General features: G+C 35.8%; 1 protein-coding gene across 2 annotated transcripts in view; it reads left to right on the forward strand.

The window, feature by feature from the left end:
- The window catches only part of LOC131033040 (calcineurin B-like protein 4), a 34165-nt gene that overhangs the window by 4351 nt on the left and 9958 nt on the right, over positions 1 to 19856 (forward strand). For both annotated transcript variants that reach the window (XM_057964160.2, XM_057964159.2), the window contains exons 3-8: positions 3224 to 3306; positions 3502 to 3561; positions 9560 to 9668; positions 10001 to 10053; positions 11283 to 11363; positions 11988 to 12100. In XM_057964160.2, the coding sequence (XP_057820143.2) occupies positions 3224 to 3306; positions 3502 to 3561; positions 9560 to 9668; positions 10001 to 10053; positions 11283 to 11363; positions 11988 to 12100 (499 nt within the window). The remainder of the gene's footprint in view (positions 1 to 3223; positions 3307 to 3501; positions 3562 to 9559; positions 9669 to 10000; positions 10054 to 11282; positions 11364 to 11987; positions 12101 to 19856) is intronic.

Below are 19856 nucleotides of genomic sequence, written 5' to 3' on the forward strand. Positions count from 1 at the left end.
TATGTACATGTATACATGTACATATCCTGTACCTGTTCCTGGGGAAGGAAACAAAATGCCATACCAGTGTACCCAAATGACTGCCAACTTTTAGGGTTTTCTCTTTCTCAAATTCACTGGATAAATATTCATTGCCTCCTCTATGAAATGCTTAATAGACTTCTTATATTTATTGTCTGAAATTGGCATTTTGCAATCAGCATGCAGGCCGGCCTTGAAATCAACCACAGATTCAAGATTCTTCTATTCAATAAACATTTTATTGTGACCAAAACCTAGCACCTCTTTCAAAAAATGTGTGGGCTTGCTACGTGCTTGCACTCCACGTGTGTGTGTTGAGTATTCGGCAGTGTTCCACGGGCATTGGGGACGGGGGGACCAAGGGCCTAAATTTGGGGACGGCAGGGGGGTGGCGGGGTGGTGGTGCTCATATACTTATACATATACATATAGTACTTGAAAAACTAGTTTTGAAAAGATGTATGACAGTATTACAGTGTAAGAATTACATTTCAAATGAGACTATAGGAAATTTGAAATACTAAATCTAAATACCAAGATTTCTAAGTTGTGTTGTTATATGGAGCCTAATCAAACTCGGAGGTTAGATTTTCCCTACTTCTATCGGCGCGGTTTCCCCCTATATTTTTCAACGGGGGTTTGGGGGCAGCACCCCCAAGTTGGGATCAAGGGGCAGCGCCCCTTGCGCGTTCCCTGTCGCGATATAGGGCGGGGTCGAGGGGCAGCGCCCCGCGAGGCCAAAAATACTTTTATTATTTTCTAAAGGCATCGAGTGTTATTTTTCTATTGGCCCATGTCCAATTAGAGTTACCCCTTAACCCTCAAAAAACTTAAAAACTCACTTTTTTTTAAAATTTTAATTTTAAACATTGCATATAAGTGGGGGCGACAGGAGACGTCTGGGTGTCTCCCTGTCTTTGGAGAGACGTCTGCACGTCTCTTGAAGGACGGGGAGATGCCCAAACGTCTCCCAAGGAGACGTGGAGGTGTCTCCATGTCTCTCTGGGAGATGCCCAGACGTCTCCCTGGGGGATGCGGGGATGTCTCCGCGTCCCGGCGGTGCTTGGGTCGCGGTGGCGGGACGGCGACGGGTCCCCGTCCCCCCGTTCCTGAGACGTTTCTGATGGGGGGACGTGCCCAAAAAGGGGGGGGACACGTCCTCGTGGAACACTGGTTTTTATTCGGATAGTGTGTGTTAAGTGCATGCACCCAGGTGTGTGTGTGTGTGTTTGGCATTTGCATTGTATGTGTTAAGTGCATGCATGCATGCGTGTTGTCTGTGTTGAATATGCACACTATGTGTGTGTGTGCACATGTTGTTTATGTATGTGTTTGTTTTTTATTATAAAGCAGCCAAAACAAGGGGGCTGACCCGAAGACACAGAAAAAAAGCACTACTAGCACACACACAGCTGCCTAACAACAGTCAACCAATCCCTACTTTAGTCCTCAAAAATAAAAAATTGCCTACCGCTAATGGATAACCCAAGATTGAAAACAATCTCGTCCAAAAAGCACCTTAAGCAGCAGTAAACCAGCATATTGTTTAAACTATAAAAACTATTAAAAGTAGCAAGATTACCATGGAACCAGCCGTTCCAGCGAAAAAAACTATAACAAAAAGGTTAAGTTTCAACCATTAATCATGTTTTTCAGCACGCATGTGCTTGGAGAGCATAAGCCTGGTCCAGTCTTCCGCTAGGAACTGGAACAGTTCCTTAGTCGTGTCGCTTTCTAGGCCACCTTGTTCAGCCTTTTCCTGGTGGAGCAAGCACAGAGAGGTAGCCAAAGAGTGCATAACTTTGACGGCGAATTTCCCTATTTTGTTGACATAGGACTCTAGATACTCCAGTTTTTTCTTAACACCATTTAAGTCATTAGAGATAGCATTGCAACCTGTACACTGCACCACCTCTTCCTTCTCCCCACCATCTGCAGCAGTCTGCCCACCTTCAGAATTCCTTCCATCCCCCTCAGAGGTATGTGGTGGGGAAGTGTTAGAAACAGGGGAGGTGATCTTAATATCCTCCTTGAATGTCTTCGAGTCGGGGACATTTGTGCCCAGTTTGTGCCCAGTTTATGTATGTGTTTGTTGTGTGTGCACATGCATGTGTGTTTTTTGAGCATGTGTGCTGTTTATGCGCATGCATTTGTGTGTTTTGAGCATGCGCATGTAGCATGTTGAGCACATGTGCCTGTGTATGTTGAGCATGTGTGCACACACACACGTAAATTAAGCAAACATATAACTATTTTAGCTGGTTACTAATCAAAAACAAAATTTAAAGTCGCTTTGTATTAGAAACCAAAATTGGTTTGAAACCACATACTAAGGAGAAAGTGCAAACTTGATCTTCAAACATACAAAAAATACCTATAAAACAAAGGAAACTGGGAATACACACATTTTTTTAAAAACAGGATTGGCCAATGGTGTGTCTGCATTGATACCTTCAATGCAATAAAATTGAATGTATGCATTCATTTAATGTCACCAAGATCCCTTATCCATTTCTGGTAATTTTTTCAATTCTTTCTTTTCCGTAGCATCTGAAGGCTTTTCAATTGAAAATACAAACCAGGTCTATGATAAAAAAACAAGGATTCACAAATGGAACCTTAAGCAACACAAATATAATTCTAATAGAAATCTAAGTCGATTGCAATGTCATACTGATCTAACTCAAATCTTAGTTGATTGAGTTGATTATTATGCATGAAAATTTAGTAACTATCAAATTTATGCTCAGATACGTGTGCCTTGCTGTATATGTCTGGTTTTTAGCTTGTGTCTGAATGTGTTCACCAATTCAAACAGAGATTGGTAGAGTGTTGGTGGTCAAATTCATACCTATATTTATGACTCGGATCCCTTTGACCTTTGATGGGTTGGTCTACCATGTTTTTAAATTTTAACACACATATAAATTAGGGCATTTATTGTACCGCATTCTATTTGTGCCAAATTGGAATTTGTATTGATTATTGATGTATTACAAATAATCTTTATCTTTACATGTTGTTTCTGTAAAGCATGGTTAGTGATTCTGAACTTAATGCTGTTTTATGACTTGGAAGGAATCATTGATTACGTTTTTTGAACCTCTTGATGTCCTCTTCTTGGTTTTGGATGTCAAGTGAACATTTGTGTTTCTTTCATTCTTTGTTTGGATATAATTTGATTTGCTAATTTTTCATGCAGTTACTGTGAGCGAAGTTCAGGCCTTATATGAACTATTCAAGAAAATAAGTAGTTCTATCATTGATGATGGGCTGATTCACAAGGTATGAATAGTTGCAAGTATGTTGAAGATTAAACTTGTTCTTTGTTGTAATTCTAGAAATTGAGGATTTCCTAAGAAAGGGTTTGTGGATATGGTTGTTCATCCTTTTCTACAAGAGAATGGTACGAACACAATTAGCAAATCTTACACTGATACCTCAATAATTATGAACAGCAAGCAACTTTTGTCTTGACAGGAAGAATTTCAACTAGCGCTCTTCAGAACCCCTCAAAAGGAGAACCTTTTTTCTGACAGGGTAAATATGTCTTTAAAAAAAATTCTTTTTTCATTTCTTTGGTCCAGTTTGTTTAATATTTGGCTTTTTATTTTAATTGAATTTCTCAGTTTCATTTTCACATGAGAAGGCAATCCTTCACTCATTTTGTGCTAGTTATGTTCAAATTTATATCTGAGAATGAAATATAATTTGGTTTTGTATAGTAAAAGAAAACCATGCTGAAGGCCTTTGCTCTTGGACTGTACTTTAGTTTATATGCTCAATTTCCAAACTATGCAGTCATAAGAGATGTCAAATATTTTGATTTAAAAAAATGCAAATTTTAGTTGCTCTATGCAAATATCAAACTGCAAATACTAATGACCATAAATAGCTTGTTCAATGGTTGCTTATAAAATGAATAAGAATAAATAGTAGCAAAATAATTAGAGAGATAAGATTTCCATAGTCAATGCTAAATTCATATATGCTTCTGGATTCAGCTGTGTAGAAGTTTTTGCATCAACATTTTGAGTCACACTCCGTGATTCATCATCAGGGATGAGAGAGCTGTAGGAGAAAAATTGTATACAATTGCAGAGTAATGCCAGATAAAAAGGAAGAGAGAGGGGAGGGGTGGCACAAATTCCAAAGGAGGGAACACAAAAACCAAGGAAGAAAAATAGAAAGTAGAAAAAACCAAGGGAAAAAATTGAAACTAGAAAAACCAAGAAATCAAATACAAAGAAAACAAGAAGAAACCAATAATAAAGAAAAGGATAAGTAAATGAATAAATAAAAAGAAAAGCAAAAAAAATGAAACCTATAACCACTAATATCAATTTTTTTCCTTGGTTTTTTCTACTTTCTATTTTTCTTCCTTGGTTTTTGTGTTCCCTCCTTCGGAATTTGTGCCACTCCTCCCCTCTCTCTTCCTTTTTATCTGGCATTGGTCTGCAATTGTATACTTTTTTTCTCCTACAGCTCTCTCATCTTGATGATGAATCACGGAGTGTGATTCAAAATGTTGATGCAAAAACTTCTACACAGCTGAATCCAGAAGCATATATGAACTCAGCAAAATAATTGTCAGGAATATAATTTGGTTTGGTCTAGTAAAAGAAAACCCTGCTGAAGAAGGCCTTTGCTCTTGGACTAAACTTCAGTTTCATATACTCAATCTCCAAAATATGCAGTCATAAGAGCCACCAAATATTTTGATTAAAAATAAATGCAAAATTTAGTTGCTCTATGCAAATATTAAACTGAAAATACTTATGAGCATGAACAGATCGTTCAATGGTTGCTTATAAAATGAATAAGAATAAACAGTAGCAAAATGTTGTCTGTAATGCCTGATAACAATATCTACACTTGGCAACAATAAGTGATGCATACTAATATCGTTTACAAATTATCTTGAAAGAGATGTACAAAGAAGAACCTATGCTGCATCAAATAGATTGAGAAGTGACAAGAATGTGCAAAGAATTTTAGCCTTATGTAAATGTTCCTCCAAAAGTTGACATCATGAATATTGTTCAATCCACATTAAGTGGTGGCATCTTTGCACGTTTATACACTTTGCTTTCAGGAGAAAAATGGTATAACTGGTGTATAAAGACTTTTGGTGCTGCGCCTAATCATTAACGAGTCCCCTAACAGAGCTTAATATGTCAAGGAGGCCATCAAGTGATCAGCATTGAAAGCAGAAGAGCAATCAATCTATAAGAAGCAAGTAGCTTCAGATTTAATAATAATAATAATTGGCAGGTTTATATACATTTACAAATATTGGGTATGATGCCTAAGCATGGTCTATGATCTTACTGACTTGTTATCTTGTCTTCTATGTAGGAATGAATATAACTAACATAGTTAATATACATTTATACATTTCTCTCATTACTATTATGATATTAGACATCATAAAGTAGTGTAAATTCCTAATACTTCATCCGACCAACTATCTCATCATGGAAGGTAGAATAGAATACATATAAGGGATGCAAATAGCACAAGGTTCTATTCAAGTAGAGGAAACCTGAGTGGGGCAGGTCACCGAATAGCGGGTGTCATTCTGTGCTCTTGGGCTTGATGGGAAATGATAAGTTTGAGGTGCCTTATATGATGTTCCAAAGGACTCCATAATGAGGATAGGTTGGAGGGAAAGTGTTAGTGAATCCCTCATGCATATTATGTAATGATGATTAGGTCTCTCTTTATATTATTGTTGGTTATATGTTTTTTCATCTTTCATAGTGATAACTAACCTGGTTGCAGGGTCTAGATAGAGACATAAAGAGGCAATTTGCACTTCCCTAATATAATTCATACCTCAATTGGTGATCTGTAATGTCCCCACTTTGAAATAGAATTTAATAATAAATGATAACAATAAAATTAAAACATTAAAAATTAAATTAAAATATGAAATAATATAATTAAATATGATTAATTAAAAATTAATTAAGTTAATGAAAAGTCAAAAGACATGAAAGGAAAAGTTGTGACTCCCTCAACAATGAGATATAAAAGGGAGAAGAGAACCTCATTTGAGAGGGGGATAATTTGGAAATGAGAAGTGCAGATCTGATTTAAATAATAAGTGCACATCTGATTATGAAAGGCTGTGTCCCTTTCAAAGGGTAGAAATAATGAAGAGCTGCACTCTTTCCAAAGGGCATACATGATGAAGAGGTGTGACCTCTCCCTCAAATTGAGAGATATAAAGGGGAGGAAATCGCTGAGGAAAAATCACGTCTGGTCTTCAGTCTGAATATAGGTTGCTCTAATCACTAGCCATTGGTTGACATCCATTGCATACGATTTCCTTAGGCTGGGAATACGCGTCTGGGATCAGTTTATAGGAATTCTGCTGTGATCCTGCCAAGGTACACATAATTTACACAGAAATATATATTTAATGCAAGTCATCCATAATACAGCAAAATACAACATCAGTAATTTAATTCATGATTACTAGAATAAACCGTAAAGGGGATGTCAAATATATGAGTGTTTTAATAAAATCGCAATAATTCAATAATTGATTTCTTATCTGTAACACATGTATGATTTCAGAACTATTTATTCTTTATCATACAAACTCTTATCCGTAACTAGCAAATGAACAAGTTACAACAATTAAACAAGACATAAACAAATTGTTAATCCTTAATATGAATGCAGTCGGAAGGTTGTATGAATGAATAGGGAAAGGCTTGTGTAAAACCATCAGGCGTCTATCCCAAGATGGGTAGAGATCAGCAACCCATGTAAGACCTTGAGGGTGTCGTCCCAAAATTAGGCCTGGGCTTGGATCCAAAAACCCTGAGGGAGTTGTCACGCTGAGGTATCAAAGCATCCTATTCAAGATCATAATCCTTTACAAACTTACATTGGTAGTAAGGTTTTTAAGTTGAACTCCATCGTGATGTTAATTTCTATTTCTATTTCTATTTGCTTTGAGAATGTTGGAATTATGATGTCTTAAATGGTTAAACTTACTTGGGGACATTACATGTTCTAGGGCAAAATATAGGAATATCCCAATAGGGGACATTATAAAGATGTTATCAATTGTCATAAATCTTGGAAGAGTCTGTAGTGTTTGTATTTCCCAACCATTTTAAAACAACTAATCTTTGATGAATCACAAGCCACTCCCAGAACTTTGTGCTTGAGAGATGTCCATGCAGTTCATTTACCTTGGCAATGGAAAATTAAAGAGTGCATACTAAGCAATCCAAATTCTCTTAAGTGTTGTAGATATTAGATTAACATAGCTTTATCATGGTAACTATTTACAATGGTTCTATGTTGTTAGCATCGCAGAGATGTAGGGTTTTAGCTTGGTTATGCTTGTGCATTCATCAGCACATTGTTGTACCTAGAGTTATATTTGTTACGAGGTTGTTTCTCATTTCAAGAAAGTAGTTCATTTTCTCAGGCTTATTTAACAAGCCTTGATGCAATGCAATATTCAGTGGCTCGAGAATATAATGATACTATGGTATGGGAGCCTGTCCATCAGAGAGCCTGAGAAGGAGAATTTCGCTGAGGGATTTGAGTGTAAGATCCCATTGTATGAGGGAGGAAATGTTCCTTATGCAAGGCACATTCCACAAGAGGATCTGCTAGGAAATCAACACCTTGTCAAAGAGGAAAGTGTTGGTGTGACAAGACAATAACACAGTACAGACAGCAATAACAGTGAAAAGAATGACTGCTAAGTTGCTCTTTGGATCATGTTTGGCTCAGCTATCTGTTGGTCTTATAACAAAACAACATATTGTCTAAAAGGGAGGTACAACTTGTGAGAGAGGCAACCTCTGCAATGTTTAATGCAAAATGCTTGAAAGGAGTAGTTCTAGGAGTGGTGTGAAGTGTAGATCAGAGGTTGAAGGTATGGAAAATAAGGGCACACAGTAGCAGCTCTAAAATTACTGGATATTTATTTTTGTGTGTAAAGGATATGCCTTAATCACTCACCTCCTTTAAGCTACCTAATGTGAAATGTTGGTCATGTGACCGTGTTGATAGTTACATTCTCAACATTGGTAGAAATAGAGCTTAAGAAGAATTTGAAATAATTCAAGGTCAAACTTCTGGTAGTCTCTGCGTTTTCCTAACTTCTGATTTTCACAATTACAGGAGCAAAGAGTCTCAAACTTCTTTCTGTAGTAAACTATGCAAATTTTAAGATGAATTTGAAAGCATTGGTGATGCCATAAAGCAAATGAAATTGTCGAAGTTTTTGACTTTTTTTCAACTTCTGATTTTCCACAATTACAGTTAGCAAAGAATCCCAATCTTCTTTCTGTAGTAAAGTACGCAACTTTGATGACTTGCTCCGTGGCATCACCAATGCATTGCAATTCATCTTTCAAAAGTTGGAATCTGATGCAAATAGGGATGATTGATGACAACTTTGCTAAAGCCTTAAAGAATCCACTTGGACAGAGCTCATGATGAATTCGTCTTTGGATTACATACCTCAACCTTTTTATTAAGTATATTTTGTTTGAAAACAATCCTGTGAACTTTCAAATAACGGCACAATTTTCAAAAGAGCAATATCTCTTAAATTAAAGGCAGATACTATAAATCTACTCAGGACATCTTTTATTTTTTGCACTTGCTTGTATAGTTGATGCATTAAACTTGCGTGTCTTTAATCTGTTTTTGTACCAATTTTGCTTGGTTTGAGGGGGGAACTGTTGAGAGTTTTGCTAGTAGGTCACAAAGTTTGGTAGCATGGATACATTCCTGGTCACTTCTGATAATCTTTTCCCTTAGAATCTTCTTTCTGTGCCTAAAAATATACAAATCAATTCCCCTGGGTTGCAGAATAAGTTCATGTTTTGCTCATGCCTCATGTTATGTTTTGAATTGTTACTTAGTTATCTTGTCCAAGGAACTGCACAAATGACACACTTAGTTTCAAGGTTCCTCAGCTACAAATCTTAGTCTGTATTGAGTAGTTATTAGCGTAGATTAAAATGTACATTCACATATGCGTAACTAATCACATTAGCTTTATATTGAAGTATATGATCCATAATTATGACATAAAGCAAGAATCCTAAGTTTTACTTTGGAATATTCATGAAACTCAAGAAATCACAATACTTATGCTTGTGCTCTTTCAAATTGGTGCTTCATACCATCTGTCATCTGACTGTAGTTAAATACTAAGTAATTTGAATTTCAACACCAATCAAGATGGTAATCAGAACATTTTATATGTACATCTTATCTTAAAAGTGCTAGATGTTGATAGGTGAAACTAAACAGTTTAATCTGTCAGCATCAAAGGAAACGATCTCTGTTATACAATAAGTAGTTTCCTTGGACAATTAACCTTGGAAAGTCCTGGCTAATGCTTTTATTTTTTGGATGCTGATAGGTAAAACTAAATAGATTAGTCTATCAGCATCAAAAGAAATGCTCTCTGTTATACAATAAATAGGTTCCCTGGACAATTAACCTTGGAAGTCCTTGCTAATGCTTTTTTTTTTGATTGTCGTCACAGGTATTTGATTTGTTTGATAAAAAGCATAATGGTGTAATAGAATTTGGAGAATTTGTCAGATCACTGAGTGTTTTCCATCCAAATGCATCTGAGGAAGAGAAAATGGAATGTAAGTTGATTCCTTTTAGCTACTTGTTCATGTGTTCAAGGGAGATTTAATCATAATATCATAGATAATATTTGTAAGGTCTAGAAGGGAATCTAACCTTGCATGCCACTTCTTTGTAAAGCTAAATTATTATCTAACAAGAATAAGCCTCACCACATCTTCAAAGTTACCAAATATAGAAATTAGATGGCACTTTGTGATGTGAAAAGCTCTGGTCAACATTACTAATACCTTATTTTGAAGGATGAATATATAATACCACTATAAATTATATTCAATGTGACCACAGATGCTTGAACACCAAATGCTAATTTTAATGATATTGATTGCAGTTGCATTTAAACTGTATGACCTGAGACAGACTGGGTACATTGAGCGTGAGGAGGTAAGATGACACTATCTGATACTAATTTATATATTTATTTTGAAGTGGAGTAGTAGTCTGTCACTATGCCACTTTTATTCATGTTTCATTGAAAATGGACACGGATCATTTGTGTCTTCTCCTTGTTCTGTCTGTCAAAGAAGACCACTTTATCTACTTTTTGATTTGCCATTAATGCATGTGTGATTGCATTCCTTTAGTTCTCTTGTAAACATATTTTGATATGTTATTGCAATATTTCTCTCTTGAATGTGCATATTTAGTTTCTATAATTATTATTGTCATCATTAATAATTAGGATATTTTTTTTATATTTTAATATAAATTTTTTCTCTAGTACACTGTTCAATTAGAGTCAACTCATAAAGACATGCCACAGGCCTCAATACCAAGTCATATACAGTTATTTTGTTTATCCATGGCCCTTTCAAAGCTAAATAAGTTTGGTTTGTACGTTTTCTTATTTGCTACTATGCTATCTACATGTTAACTTGAAGCAAAAAAACCTCTTATTATTTACATACTTGTATATAAAAATGATTTGTTTGTGCCTTGTGGGTATTGGTATTTACATTTTTTTGTTCCAGCATTAATGTTCTCTTGGAGTTTGATCTGCTAGAATGTTACCCTCTTACAATTCTTTTTTAAACACAACGAATGTGTCTCCACAATGTTTCATGCACAATTGTTTGAGAACAAATAAAACTTTCATATTTCCTTTCTCCTTAAATAAGTTTTAGTTGGCTTGGTATGTGTGTTGTCTTCCTGATTATTTGTTGTGTTTGAAAATGCAGTACACAACTTTTCTATTTGTATTTTTGTCATGCTGCATGATTGCCTTTTCAGTGTGTCACTGAATTGAAATTTGACAGAAATGTTTAAAATTTCTTCAACATTCTTACGGTCTACCTTTTGCTATTAACCATTGGTTTCTGTTGAGATACAATTTTGTTGAATGTTTCAACGTGCAATTTGTTCCTATAATCACATGTGTGCATTTTCCAAAGATACAGTGGTAAGATTGTCTTTTCTTTGTGCATTTGGTAAACATTTTAAATTGAATAGTTAAATGCTCTTTGTTTCTAATAAAGATTCTCAAGCATGCAACTTTTTTTTTTTTCAAGAGACAAATGAGCTTTACATTTTCTTTAAGTATGCTGGGTAAGCCTGGTGCTTCTTTCTTGCTGACAAAATCAAGTTGTTTTGGTGTGAATGCTCTATCATAACAGGTGAAACAGATGGTGATAGCTCTTCTAAATGAATCAGACATGAATGTTTCAGATGATGTTGTTGAGATGATTTTGGACAAGGTATCTAGCCTTTAATGGAGATTGTCCTTGTCAATTAGTTTTGTAGTTACAATAATTCAGAAAAGCTGTCTTTGTAAACATTCAAAGTTATTTACTGGGAAATTATAGAATACAAATGAAAACCACATCCCCATCCCTGCACTCACAATTTCTGGCAACTACAACTATATAAAATGTAGCTGTACTCTTATACATTCACTCATGCATCCTAATTCTGATGGCTTCCCTGTCCCTCTATTGGTGTCCATGTCTCAATGTATGTTTGTACAAACTAATAAGGAAAATGTTTGAGAAAGTCAATTTTTAATTTGGAATTCTTATTCATGTGTGCAACTAATTTTGGCTAAAAGAATCCTAGGAAAAATAGAACAGAAAGAAAAATATGAACAATTGGAAAAAAGTAATAAAAAATTACCGAAGATCACTGATTGTCTTGAAATATTTCAAGACTTTTAATAAAAATATCTGAGGAGAAATAGCATTTTGGTATGCTTGTTTACTAAAAGAGAAATCCTGTTTTTTGGTCCCATGGTATTGTTATTTTAGGCTATATTTCATATTTATTCTGATTTATGAAACAATATATGTCAGTGCATGTAAGTTAGTCCTGTTATGCATTTACAGACATTTGAGGAAGCAGATGCAAATGGGGATGGAAGGATTGATAAAGATGAATGGCGAGATCTTGTGAAGCGCAATCCCTCTCTGTTGAAGAACATGACTCTACCCTATCTGAAGTAAGTGGCTTCTTGTTTGAGCTCTGTACAAATGAAGTTTGGCAAGCCTTAACTTCACATTGCATAAACAAGAGAACTAGAAGTGTAGAGTATAGGTACAGTAACTGGGTAATTCTTTAAGGGTAAAGGAAGCAATTATGATAATAGCAGAGTACCTTACATGACATTTCTTGTTATATTTAAAGAAACAGAATTGGTTAACTCATGTCTGTTTTCCTAGACACCCTGAACTTGTATATACGTCACTATATAGTTCTATGTGGTCCTGAAAATGAGAGTGAGAAGCTAGTTGACTTAAAATAACAGAATATGTTTTCATGTTTATCTCTAAATTGTGAATCTAAAGGCACATTTATCTGCAGTCAGAAGAATTGTAAGAATAAATCCATTTAACTTAAGTTGCATACTTTTGATCTCTTTTTAAGCTGAAAATTGATTGTATCTTGTTTTGACATCATACTTGATTTAATTTCTATTTGACATAAGCTTGAAATGAACAAGCAACCCAGAATCAGATAGTCTTTGTGCTTGGGTTGTCTCCATTAGTTTATTATGAAAAAGTTACATTGAAAACCTATATTTTAAAATGAATTTTACTTTTGCAAATTTGAGTTGTTAAGTACAATGAAGATTCCCCATTTATTAAATTTGAACTTCTGGTTCTTGAGACTTGAATACCTAGAAATCCAAGAGATGATGTTGCTTAAAGATTCTGATAGTTGGGGATATTGGGATGGGTTGATGAACATTAGGGATAATTTGGAGAGGCACTCCAGATTTCGTATGATAGTGCTAGGGGCATGGGCCTAAAAATTCTAGGTTTTTATTTAATTTTTTTACAAAGGATAATTTTTTATAACTTATGTTAAATCATGTGTCAAAATAAACAAAGTATCATCATAGTTTTGGGTACTGACATTGGGATCATCATTGCCAAATTCATAGCAATTAGTTTCCTCAAAGATTGTGGAAGGCAACACAATGAACCTATATCATATTTCACTACCATTTTTGTTATCCTTATGTGGTAATATATACATCCCATTGCATCCCTAATCCATGCAAATAATGGGATGTCTTCAAACTTTCATGATGTAAGGTACTATGTACTACAACCAGCTGATTTGATGTTTTGAAAGTTAAGGTTGTTCTTGTAGGACTATTCTTCTTGATAGAGTGGATGCAACTATATTTCAACTAGTATTTCTTGAGGGTAGCAAGTTGGCCAAAGCTCTTGAAATTCAATATATGCCTACTTCCATCGTATGTTGGGAGCCACCAAGTGTTCATATTCAAGAAATTGCCCCCAAAGTATCTGGTTCTCATGTAAAATGAAAATCTTTCCTAAAGAACATTTGAGCCCGACCTTGACCTTCTAGTCATGAATTTAAATACACTTCATGGCTTCTCCATGTATGAATTTGGATCAAGTGCAATAGCAACCATGTGCAATGGTCATTTCATTTGGTCCCACCTATGCTAGATGATCAGAAGTATTTTACATGTAACACTCTAGTATGCATACATATTCTCATCCTCTTGAGATATTTCAAGACCATTTAGTTCTAGGTGTCCATGTCTTTTACATGTTGAGCATCCTATCTAATAATATCTGTTTGAGGGAGCTTGAGGGATTCATCTGCACATGGAACCTATAAATGACTAAGGTATGCTGATTGCAGATGACATTTACACATCTCTAGCAACCTTCATCATTATGTTACTAGGTTTGCCAAGAACCCCCCCTCTCAGTATGGATCCGATTTGGGTATGGGTCTGGTCTTGATTTGGCCCCAAGTTCCCATCGCCTGGGAACCCTAGGTCCCCTATAGGTCCTTCATAGTGTTAGTTTTAGGATTAGATTTAACATAAAGCAGAATATGCAACACATGAACAATAGACACAACACTTTTACCCTGGGAAAACCCTCCTACTCGAGGGAGTTAAACCCAGCAAAATATGTCTCCATATATTGAATGAATAAGAGCAGAAATCTGCTTACAAGTCTGGCCTTACTCAAGGCTGAATTAATACAATGAATAATAGCATCACTCCTTGATGCTAAGTACAAATAAATATGCTTCCCCTGAAGTCTGATCTGCTGCAAATGGAATGGCAAACTTCTACTGGAGGTAAGAATGAAGTGATTGAATTTTATTATTGAAATGAAGGATCGCCACCTTACATATATACCAATCTAGGTGACCTTTCATCTAGGTCGGCTCCCTTAACAAAAAACATAAGATAATAATTGCAATATGTAGGCCGACCTGCTTTTAATTAAGGAGAAAATATCTCCTGAAGCTACCAAACACTGACAGTCCCTCTTAGCTAGGGAGATATTTTCCAGATATCTACATCATAGTCTCTCAACATGACGCCCACAATGGCTACATCCATTTGTGGAAAGCTCAAGGGTTCATCACAGAGTCTCTCAATGTGACGTTGTCATGGAATCGCTCAACATGACATCCACCATGGTTACTCCCATGTGTGGAAAGAAATATGTGCACAAGTGTCCATCACGGAGTCTCTCAACATGATGTCGTCATGGAGTCTTTCAACATGACGTCTCATCTCAGTTTCAGAGATGAACAAGGCCTCACACCTCATATTTCTCCATCTCAGAGAAACATACACTACAAGGGCTTTCACCTCGTATTTCTCCATCTTAGAGAAATATGCACTACAAGGGCTTTCACCTCATATTTCTTCGTCTCAGAGAAATGTGCACTACAAGGGCTTTCACTTCATATTTCTCCATCTCAAAGAAATATAGACTACAAGGGTTTTCACCTCATATTTCTCTGTCTCAGAGAAATATACATTACAACAAATCTTCATGATGACGTGACTCCCTCTGAAGCTCCAAGTACTAACATCAACCTCCTGACCTCCTCGTCCAAGGTTGCCTCTGTTGGTTTGTCAGACTCCCTTTGAATGTTAATTACTCATCTTTGAAGAAACTGATCACAATGACAATCTGAATAGGTTCTTCCTCTTTGAGAGATGTCTCCAGTTATGTGCCACCAACTTAGCCTCATGGCAGCAAGCTGTGTCTCCATTCTCTAGCTTGTGTGACTTCCTCACAAGATGCATCAAGCTCTTCCTCCCTTGAATGCAATCTCTCATCATCCTTATGCTCCTCGATCCATCCTGGAAGCATCTTTAGAGAGATTACTAATAGTTCATAGAATCAACCTATCCTAAAGAGAAATACCAATGCTAGAAGCATACATGATTCACTATTCCAAATAACCACATAAAATATTCATGAACATTATTCAAAGGTATGAAATACTTATCTCTTTATTGCCTAATCTTCCTCTCAATCCACCAATTTTTCTTTCTTGATCTTTGCACCCAAAGATTCAGGTTTGCTCCAGATGCGCCCGGAATAGGAACAACAAACTTCCATTGAGACAGTGAATGTACCAATACCAAAATTCCGTAAGATAAGAATATAAGCACCAATATATTTTGTATCGCGAGGAATAACCCTCAAACAATCCAAGCAGTGATCAAACTTTTCGAATGAAATACTTATGCGTATATTGCAAATGACTCCTTGGACAATAATCCGAAGTTCTATTCACTAGATACAGTCCCGCCAGCATGTTCAGCTTTTGCTTCCTTCTGAGGTCCTCATTCTATTTCAAATGGTGCTGCCAATACTTAGTATCTGTAGGTGGAGAAAGGCTCCGATTGGTGAGTGGCAAGAGTTGGAGGCTACGCAGCCACGAGAAAATCGGGAGTCACTCCAAATGATAGTTGCTGTACTCAGATCCATGTGTCCTTCATGATTCTTGATGATGTATAGTGTCCGCAGCCCTGGGCGTCAATTGTGTATTTTGTCGATGGATCTTACGCGGTGCTGTATGATAAGATAAGAGCTTCGCAGTAGATGCTAATGTTTAGGCCCTAGATGCTCGATCTTTTCCACTTATCCGCCTTCAATACACACGTCTCCTCTTGAGTGCCATGCCAGTAGACTACATAAGGTTCAATGCCTTTCAAAATGAAGTTCATAGAGAATCTGCTTAATTAAATCTGATCGGATCTCTTGAACCTGGCTCTGATACCATGTTAGTTTTAGGATTAGATTTAACATAAAGCAGAATATGCAACACATGAACAATAGACACAACACTTTTACCCTAGGAAAACCCTCCTACTCGAGGGAGAAAAACCCAACAAAATATGTCTCCATATATAGAATGAATAAGAGCAGAAATCTGCTTACAAGTCTGGCCTTACTCAAGGCTGAATTAATACAATGAATAATAATAGCATCACTCCTTGATGCTAATTACAAATAAATACGCTTCCCCTTGAAGTTTGATCTGCTGCAGATGGAATGGCAAACTTCTGTTGGAGGTAAGAATGAAGTGATTGAATTTTATTATTGAAATGAAGGATCACCACCTTACATATATACCAATCTAGGTGACCTTTCATCTAGGTCGGCTCCCTTAACAAAAAACATAAGATAATAATTGCAATATTTAGGCCGACCTGCTTTTAATTAAGGAGAAATTATCTCCTGAAGCTATCAAACACTAACACATAGAAGGACCCATAGGGGACTTGGAGTGCTCGGGCGGGTACCCTAGGTGAACCTGGGACAAACTTGAGCAAACTTAGGGGAACTTGCGACCACAAGGCTCAAAATATTAAAATGCATTTTTTTTAAAACAAAAAATAGTTAAAGCATCTTCTTAACCTAAAGTGAAGGCATAAGACTTTCTTCAACTCATTTGACAAACACACAAGACCAAAATTATATTTTTTTCATCCAAGCTGCTATTGTTGGGTTTTTTGAAGGTTGGTTCATTTTTTTTTAACATGAGGGCTATGGGAGAGTTAAAACTACACTAATAGGGGAGAAATAGTCGCAGAAAGAAGATTTAACCATCAAAGGTGAGTGAATCTTTCATTTTTTTTTTGAAGATGTTTTTTTTGAAATTTTGAATTTTATTTTGAGCTTTTTATGCATAATAAAGGGTTATAATGCAACTTTTTATTTTTTATTTTTCTAAGTTGTAGGGTTATTAAGTTGTAATGTTTTTTTGTTTTAGGGTCATAGAGAATGGCTAATAGTTCTAGTTGAATTGCCCCAAATGCATGGGTTCATTTAAATTTAATGCATCATCACCTCTTTGGTGACATATGACAATGATTGAACAACTTCTTGGTGGTGGGGATTATTGTTGGTGTTGTAGCCAATGTGGAACTAAGTATAAGAGCTTCTACTTTTGAGTGAAAGCTCACTTCTGCGCTATTTTGTGCTAAAGAATAGAAGTTTGGCTTGGGCCAAATATAAAACGTTTTCCAAAGAAACAAATAATGACATATATTAAGAACAAGAGGATGTTGACATGGTAAGTAATAGATCAAAGGAAAGAGCATATCTCGCCAAGAAAATCATGTAGAAACCTCCTAGTGGCTTATCACAACTAGTTGGCCTACATCCTTTCATGCCATTGTCATCATCTTGTTGAGAAGATTATGTTTCACCTAAAAGAGGCCTATTGGAAAAGGCCTTTAAGAATTAAGCAAGGGAAGTTGCACATGAGAGCATTGCTCCTTGCATTTATGGCAATGAGATTCCTTTCAACCTCGTTAGATCACCATATTGGTGGGATATGGTGACGGCCATTGCACCTTTTGATTATGTTAGTCTTGTGTATGAAAGGGTCCAAACCACCTTCTCGGCGAAGGAAAAAGCGTTAGTAGCAGCATCATTGAGAGCAATCAAGGATACATGGCCCTTAATAGGTGCATCCATCATTTCTAATGAATGGAAAGATTGCAAAAGTTGATCATTGGTCAGTCTTCTAAAGGGATGATGTTTCTAAAGGCAACGGATTGTGATGGTGCAAGTGATGGATGCAATTTTCATTTCCAATATTCTCATATAATCCATTGAAATGGTGGGCCCTTAAAATGTTGTCCACGTCAAAATGGAAAACGCTAAAAATCATAGGAAGGCTGATTACATAGTTGATGGTACATATGGTCACATTTTTTGTACACCGTGTACAATCCAATCACTCAATTTATATTGCAAAAAATTGGCATAAAAATTGAGTGGGTCAAAGAAATCTACGTAGAGGTCAAGGAGATTCAAATGTTTGTGACTAATCATAATATGTCACAAGGCATCTTAAGGACCTTCTCCAACTTGGAGCTAATTAAATTTTTGTTTTTAAATTTTTAATTTTAATTGTTGATATGTGACATGTCATCTAATTTTTAATATTTTAATTTTTATTTTTTACACCATGTTAGGCTATTGACACTCAATTTACATCACACACAATCCTCTTAAGATGATTTATGAATGTGCAAGATGCATTGAGTACTATGGACATCAACTGTATTTGGAGTGTATGGAAGCAATCAAGTACAAAGAGAGCCCAAAAAATCAAAGCATTGATCCTAGATAATAAGCGGTACTTGTGTGGAATAAGTTTTGAGTTTTATTGAGCCCATAATTAGCATGATTAGGTATGTTGATATATGTTGATACATATCACCTATGTTTGCGTGGACTCCATGGTTGAAAAAATAAGAACTGATAATAGAAGCCAAAGAGCATGACCCAACAAAAACATGTTTCAAAAGTGTACAAAAAATAATTGTTGACTGTTGGAATGAGACGACCATGCTCTTACATCTCCTAGCATTTGCTTTGCCCCCAAAGTATTATAGCAAAGAGATATTTTCTTTGTTGAGAAGGGTGGCACAATATAGAGGTGAAGATGTTGTTATTGGCTACAAGATTGCATTTAGAAGAATATCTAGATATAGATATCCAAAGTGTTGTTTTGAGTGAGTTTGGCCACTTTTTATCTTCAAGGAATCATGATGTTTATGCTTTTCAAGACAAAGTACAAAAAGGATGCTCATAAATGGTGGTGCATACATGGTCAAGGCTCCATTCACTTGTAGCATCTTGTAATAACAATTCTCTTTCAAGTATGCATATTTATTTTTTTATTTTCTTGTTTCTCATTTGTTACTATATATTATAATAATATAATAATATAATTTTGTTTCATATTTATAAAATTAAGTACGAAATGTTGTATGCAAATGCAAAGTTCTTCTTCAGCTGAATGGAATTGGAGTACATACTTCTTCATCCACTATGTTAAGTGCAATTGATTGGGTGCAAGAAAAGTTGAGGACTTGGTCTTTGTGCACTCCAAACTTCACCTCTTGTTACATAAGACACACCTGGATACAATGAGGGGGTGACAAAGAATTCAGATCAAAGTCTTGAGTGTGCCGACTTAGGCACTACAGTTGCATAGCTTGCCGAAGTCTCTATAGATGAGGAAGCTTCTGCATGTGACACATCTAGTGGGAGTGACACTCCTATCGGTTGTGGTTGAAATGAAATTGAACCCAATGTTAGACTTTGATGCTTTTGATGAAGAGAAATATGAAGACTATATAATATTGGTTGTAATATTTATTATGTATTGACATTTTGATTTGACAAATCATTGAATTATGAATTTGAGTGTTTTCATTTTTGCAAATTATGAATATGAGGTATTTAAATATTTTGTTTATTGACAATTATGAGTATCACTATATATATAGAGCCAATCTTATACCCATACCCAAGGAAAAAAGAAATTGTCGTATTGCCCTACCTAGTACTGGCGCCTGTGCTAGGACCAGTAACTTGGTGAATCATCAACTCCACTCAATCTTTAAAATGTCATCAAGTTTATTTTTTATT

The sequence above is a fragment of the Cryptomeria japonica genome, chromosome 3 (assembly GCF_030272615.1).
Source record: "Cryptomeria japonica chromosome 3, Sugi_1.0, whole genome shotgun sequence".
NCBI classification, from domain to species: Eukaryota; Viridiplantae; Streptophyta; class Pinopsida; order Cupressales; family Cupressaceae; genus Cryptomeria; species Cryptomeria japonica.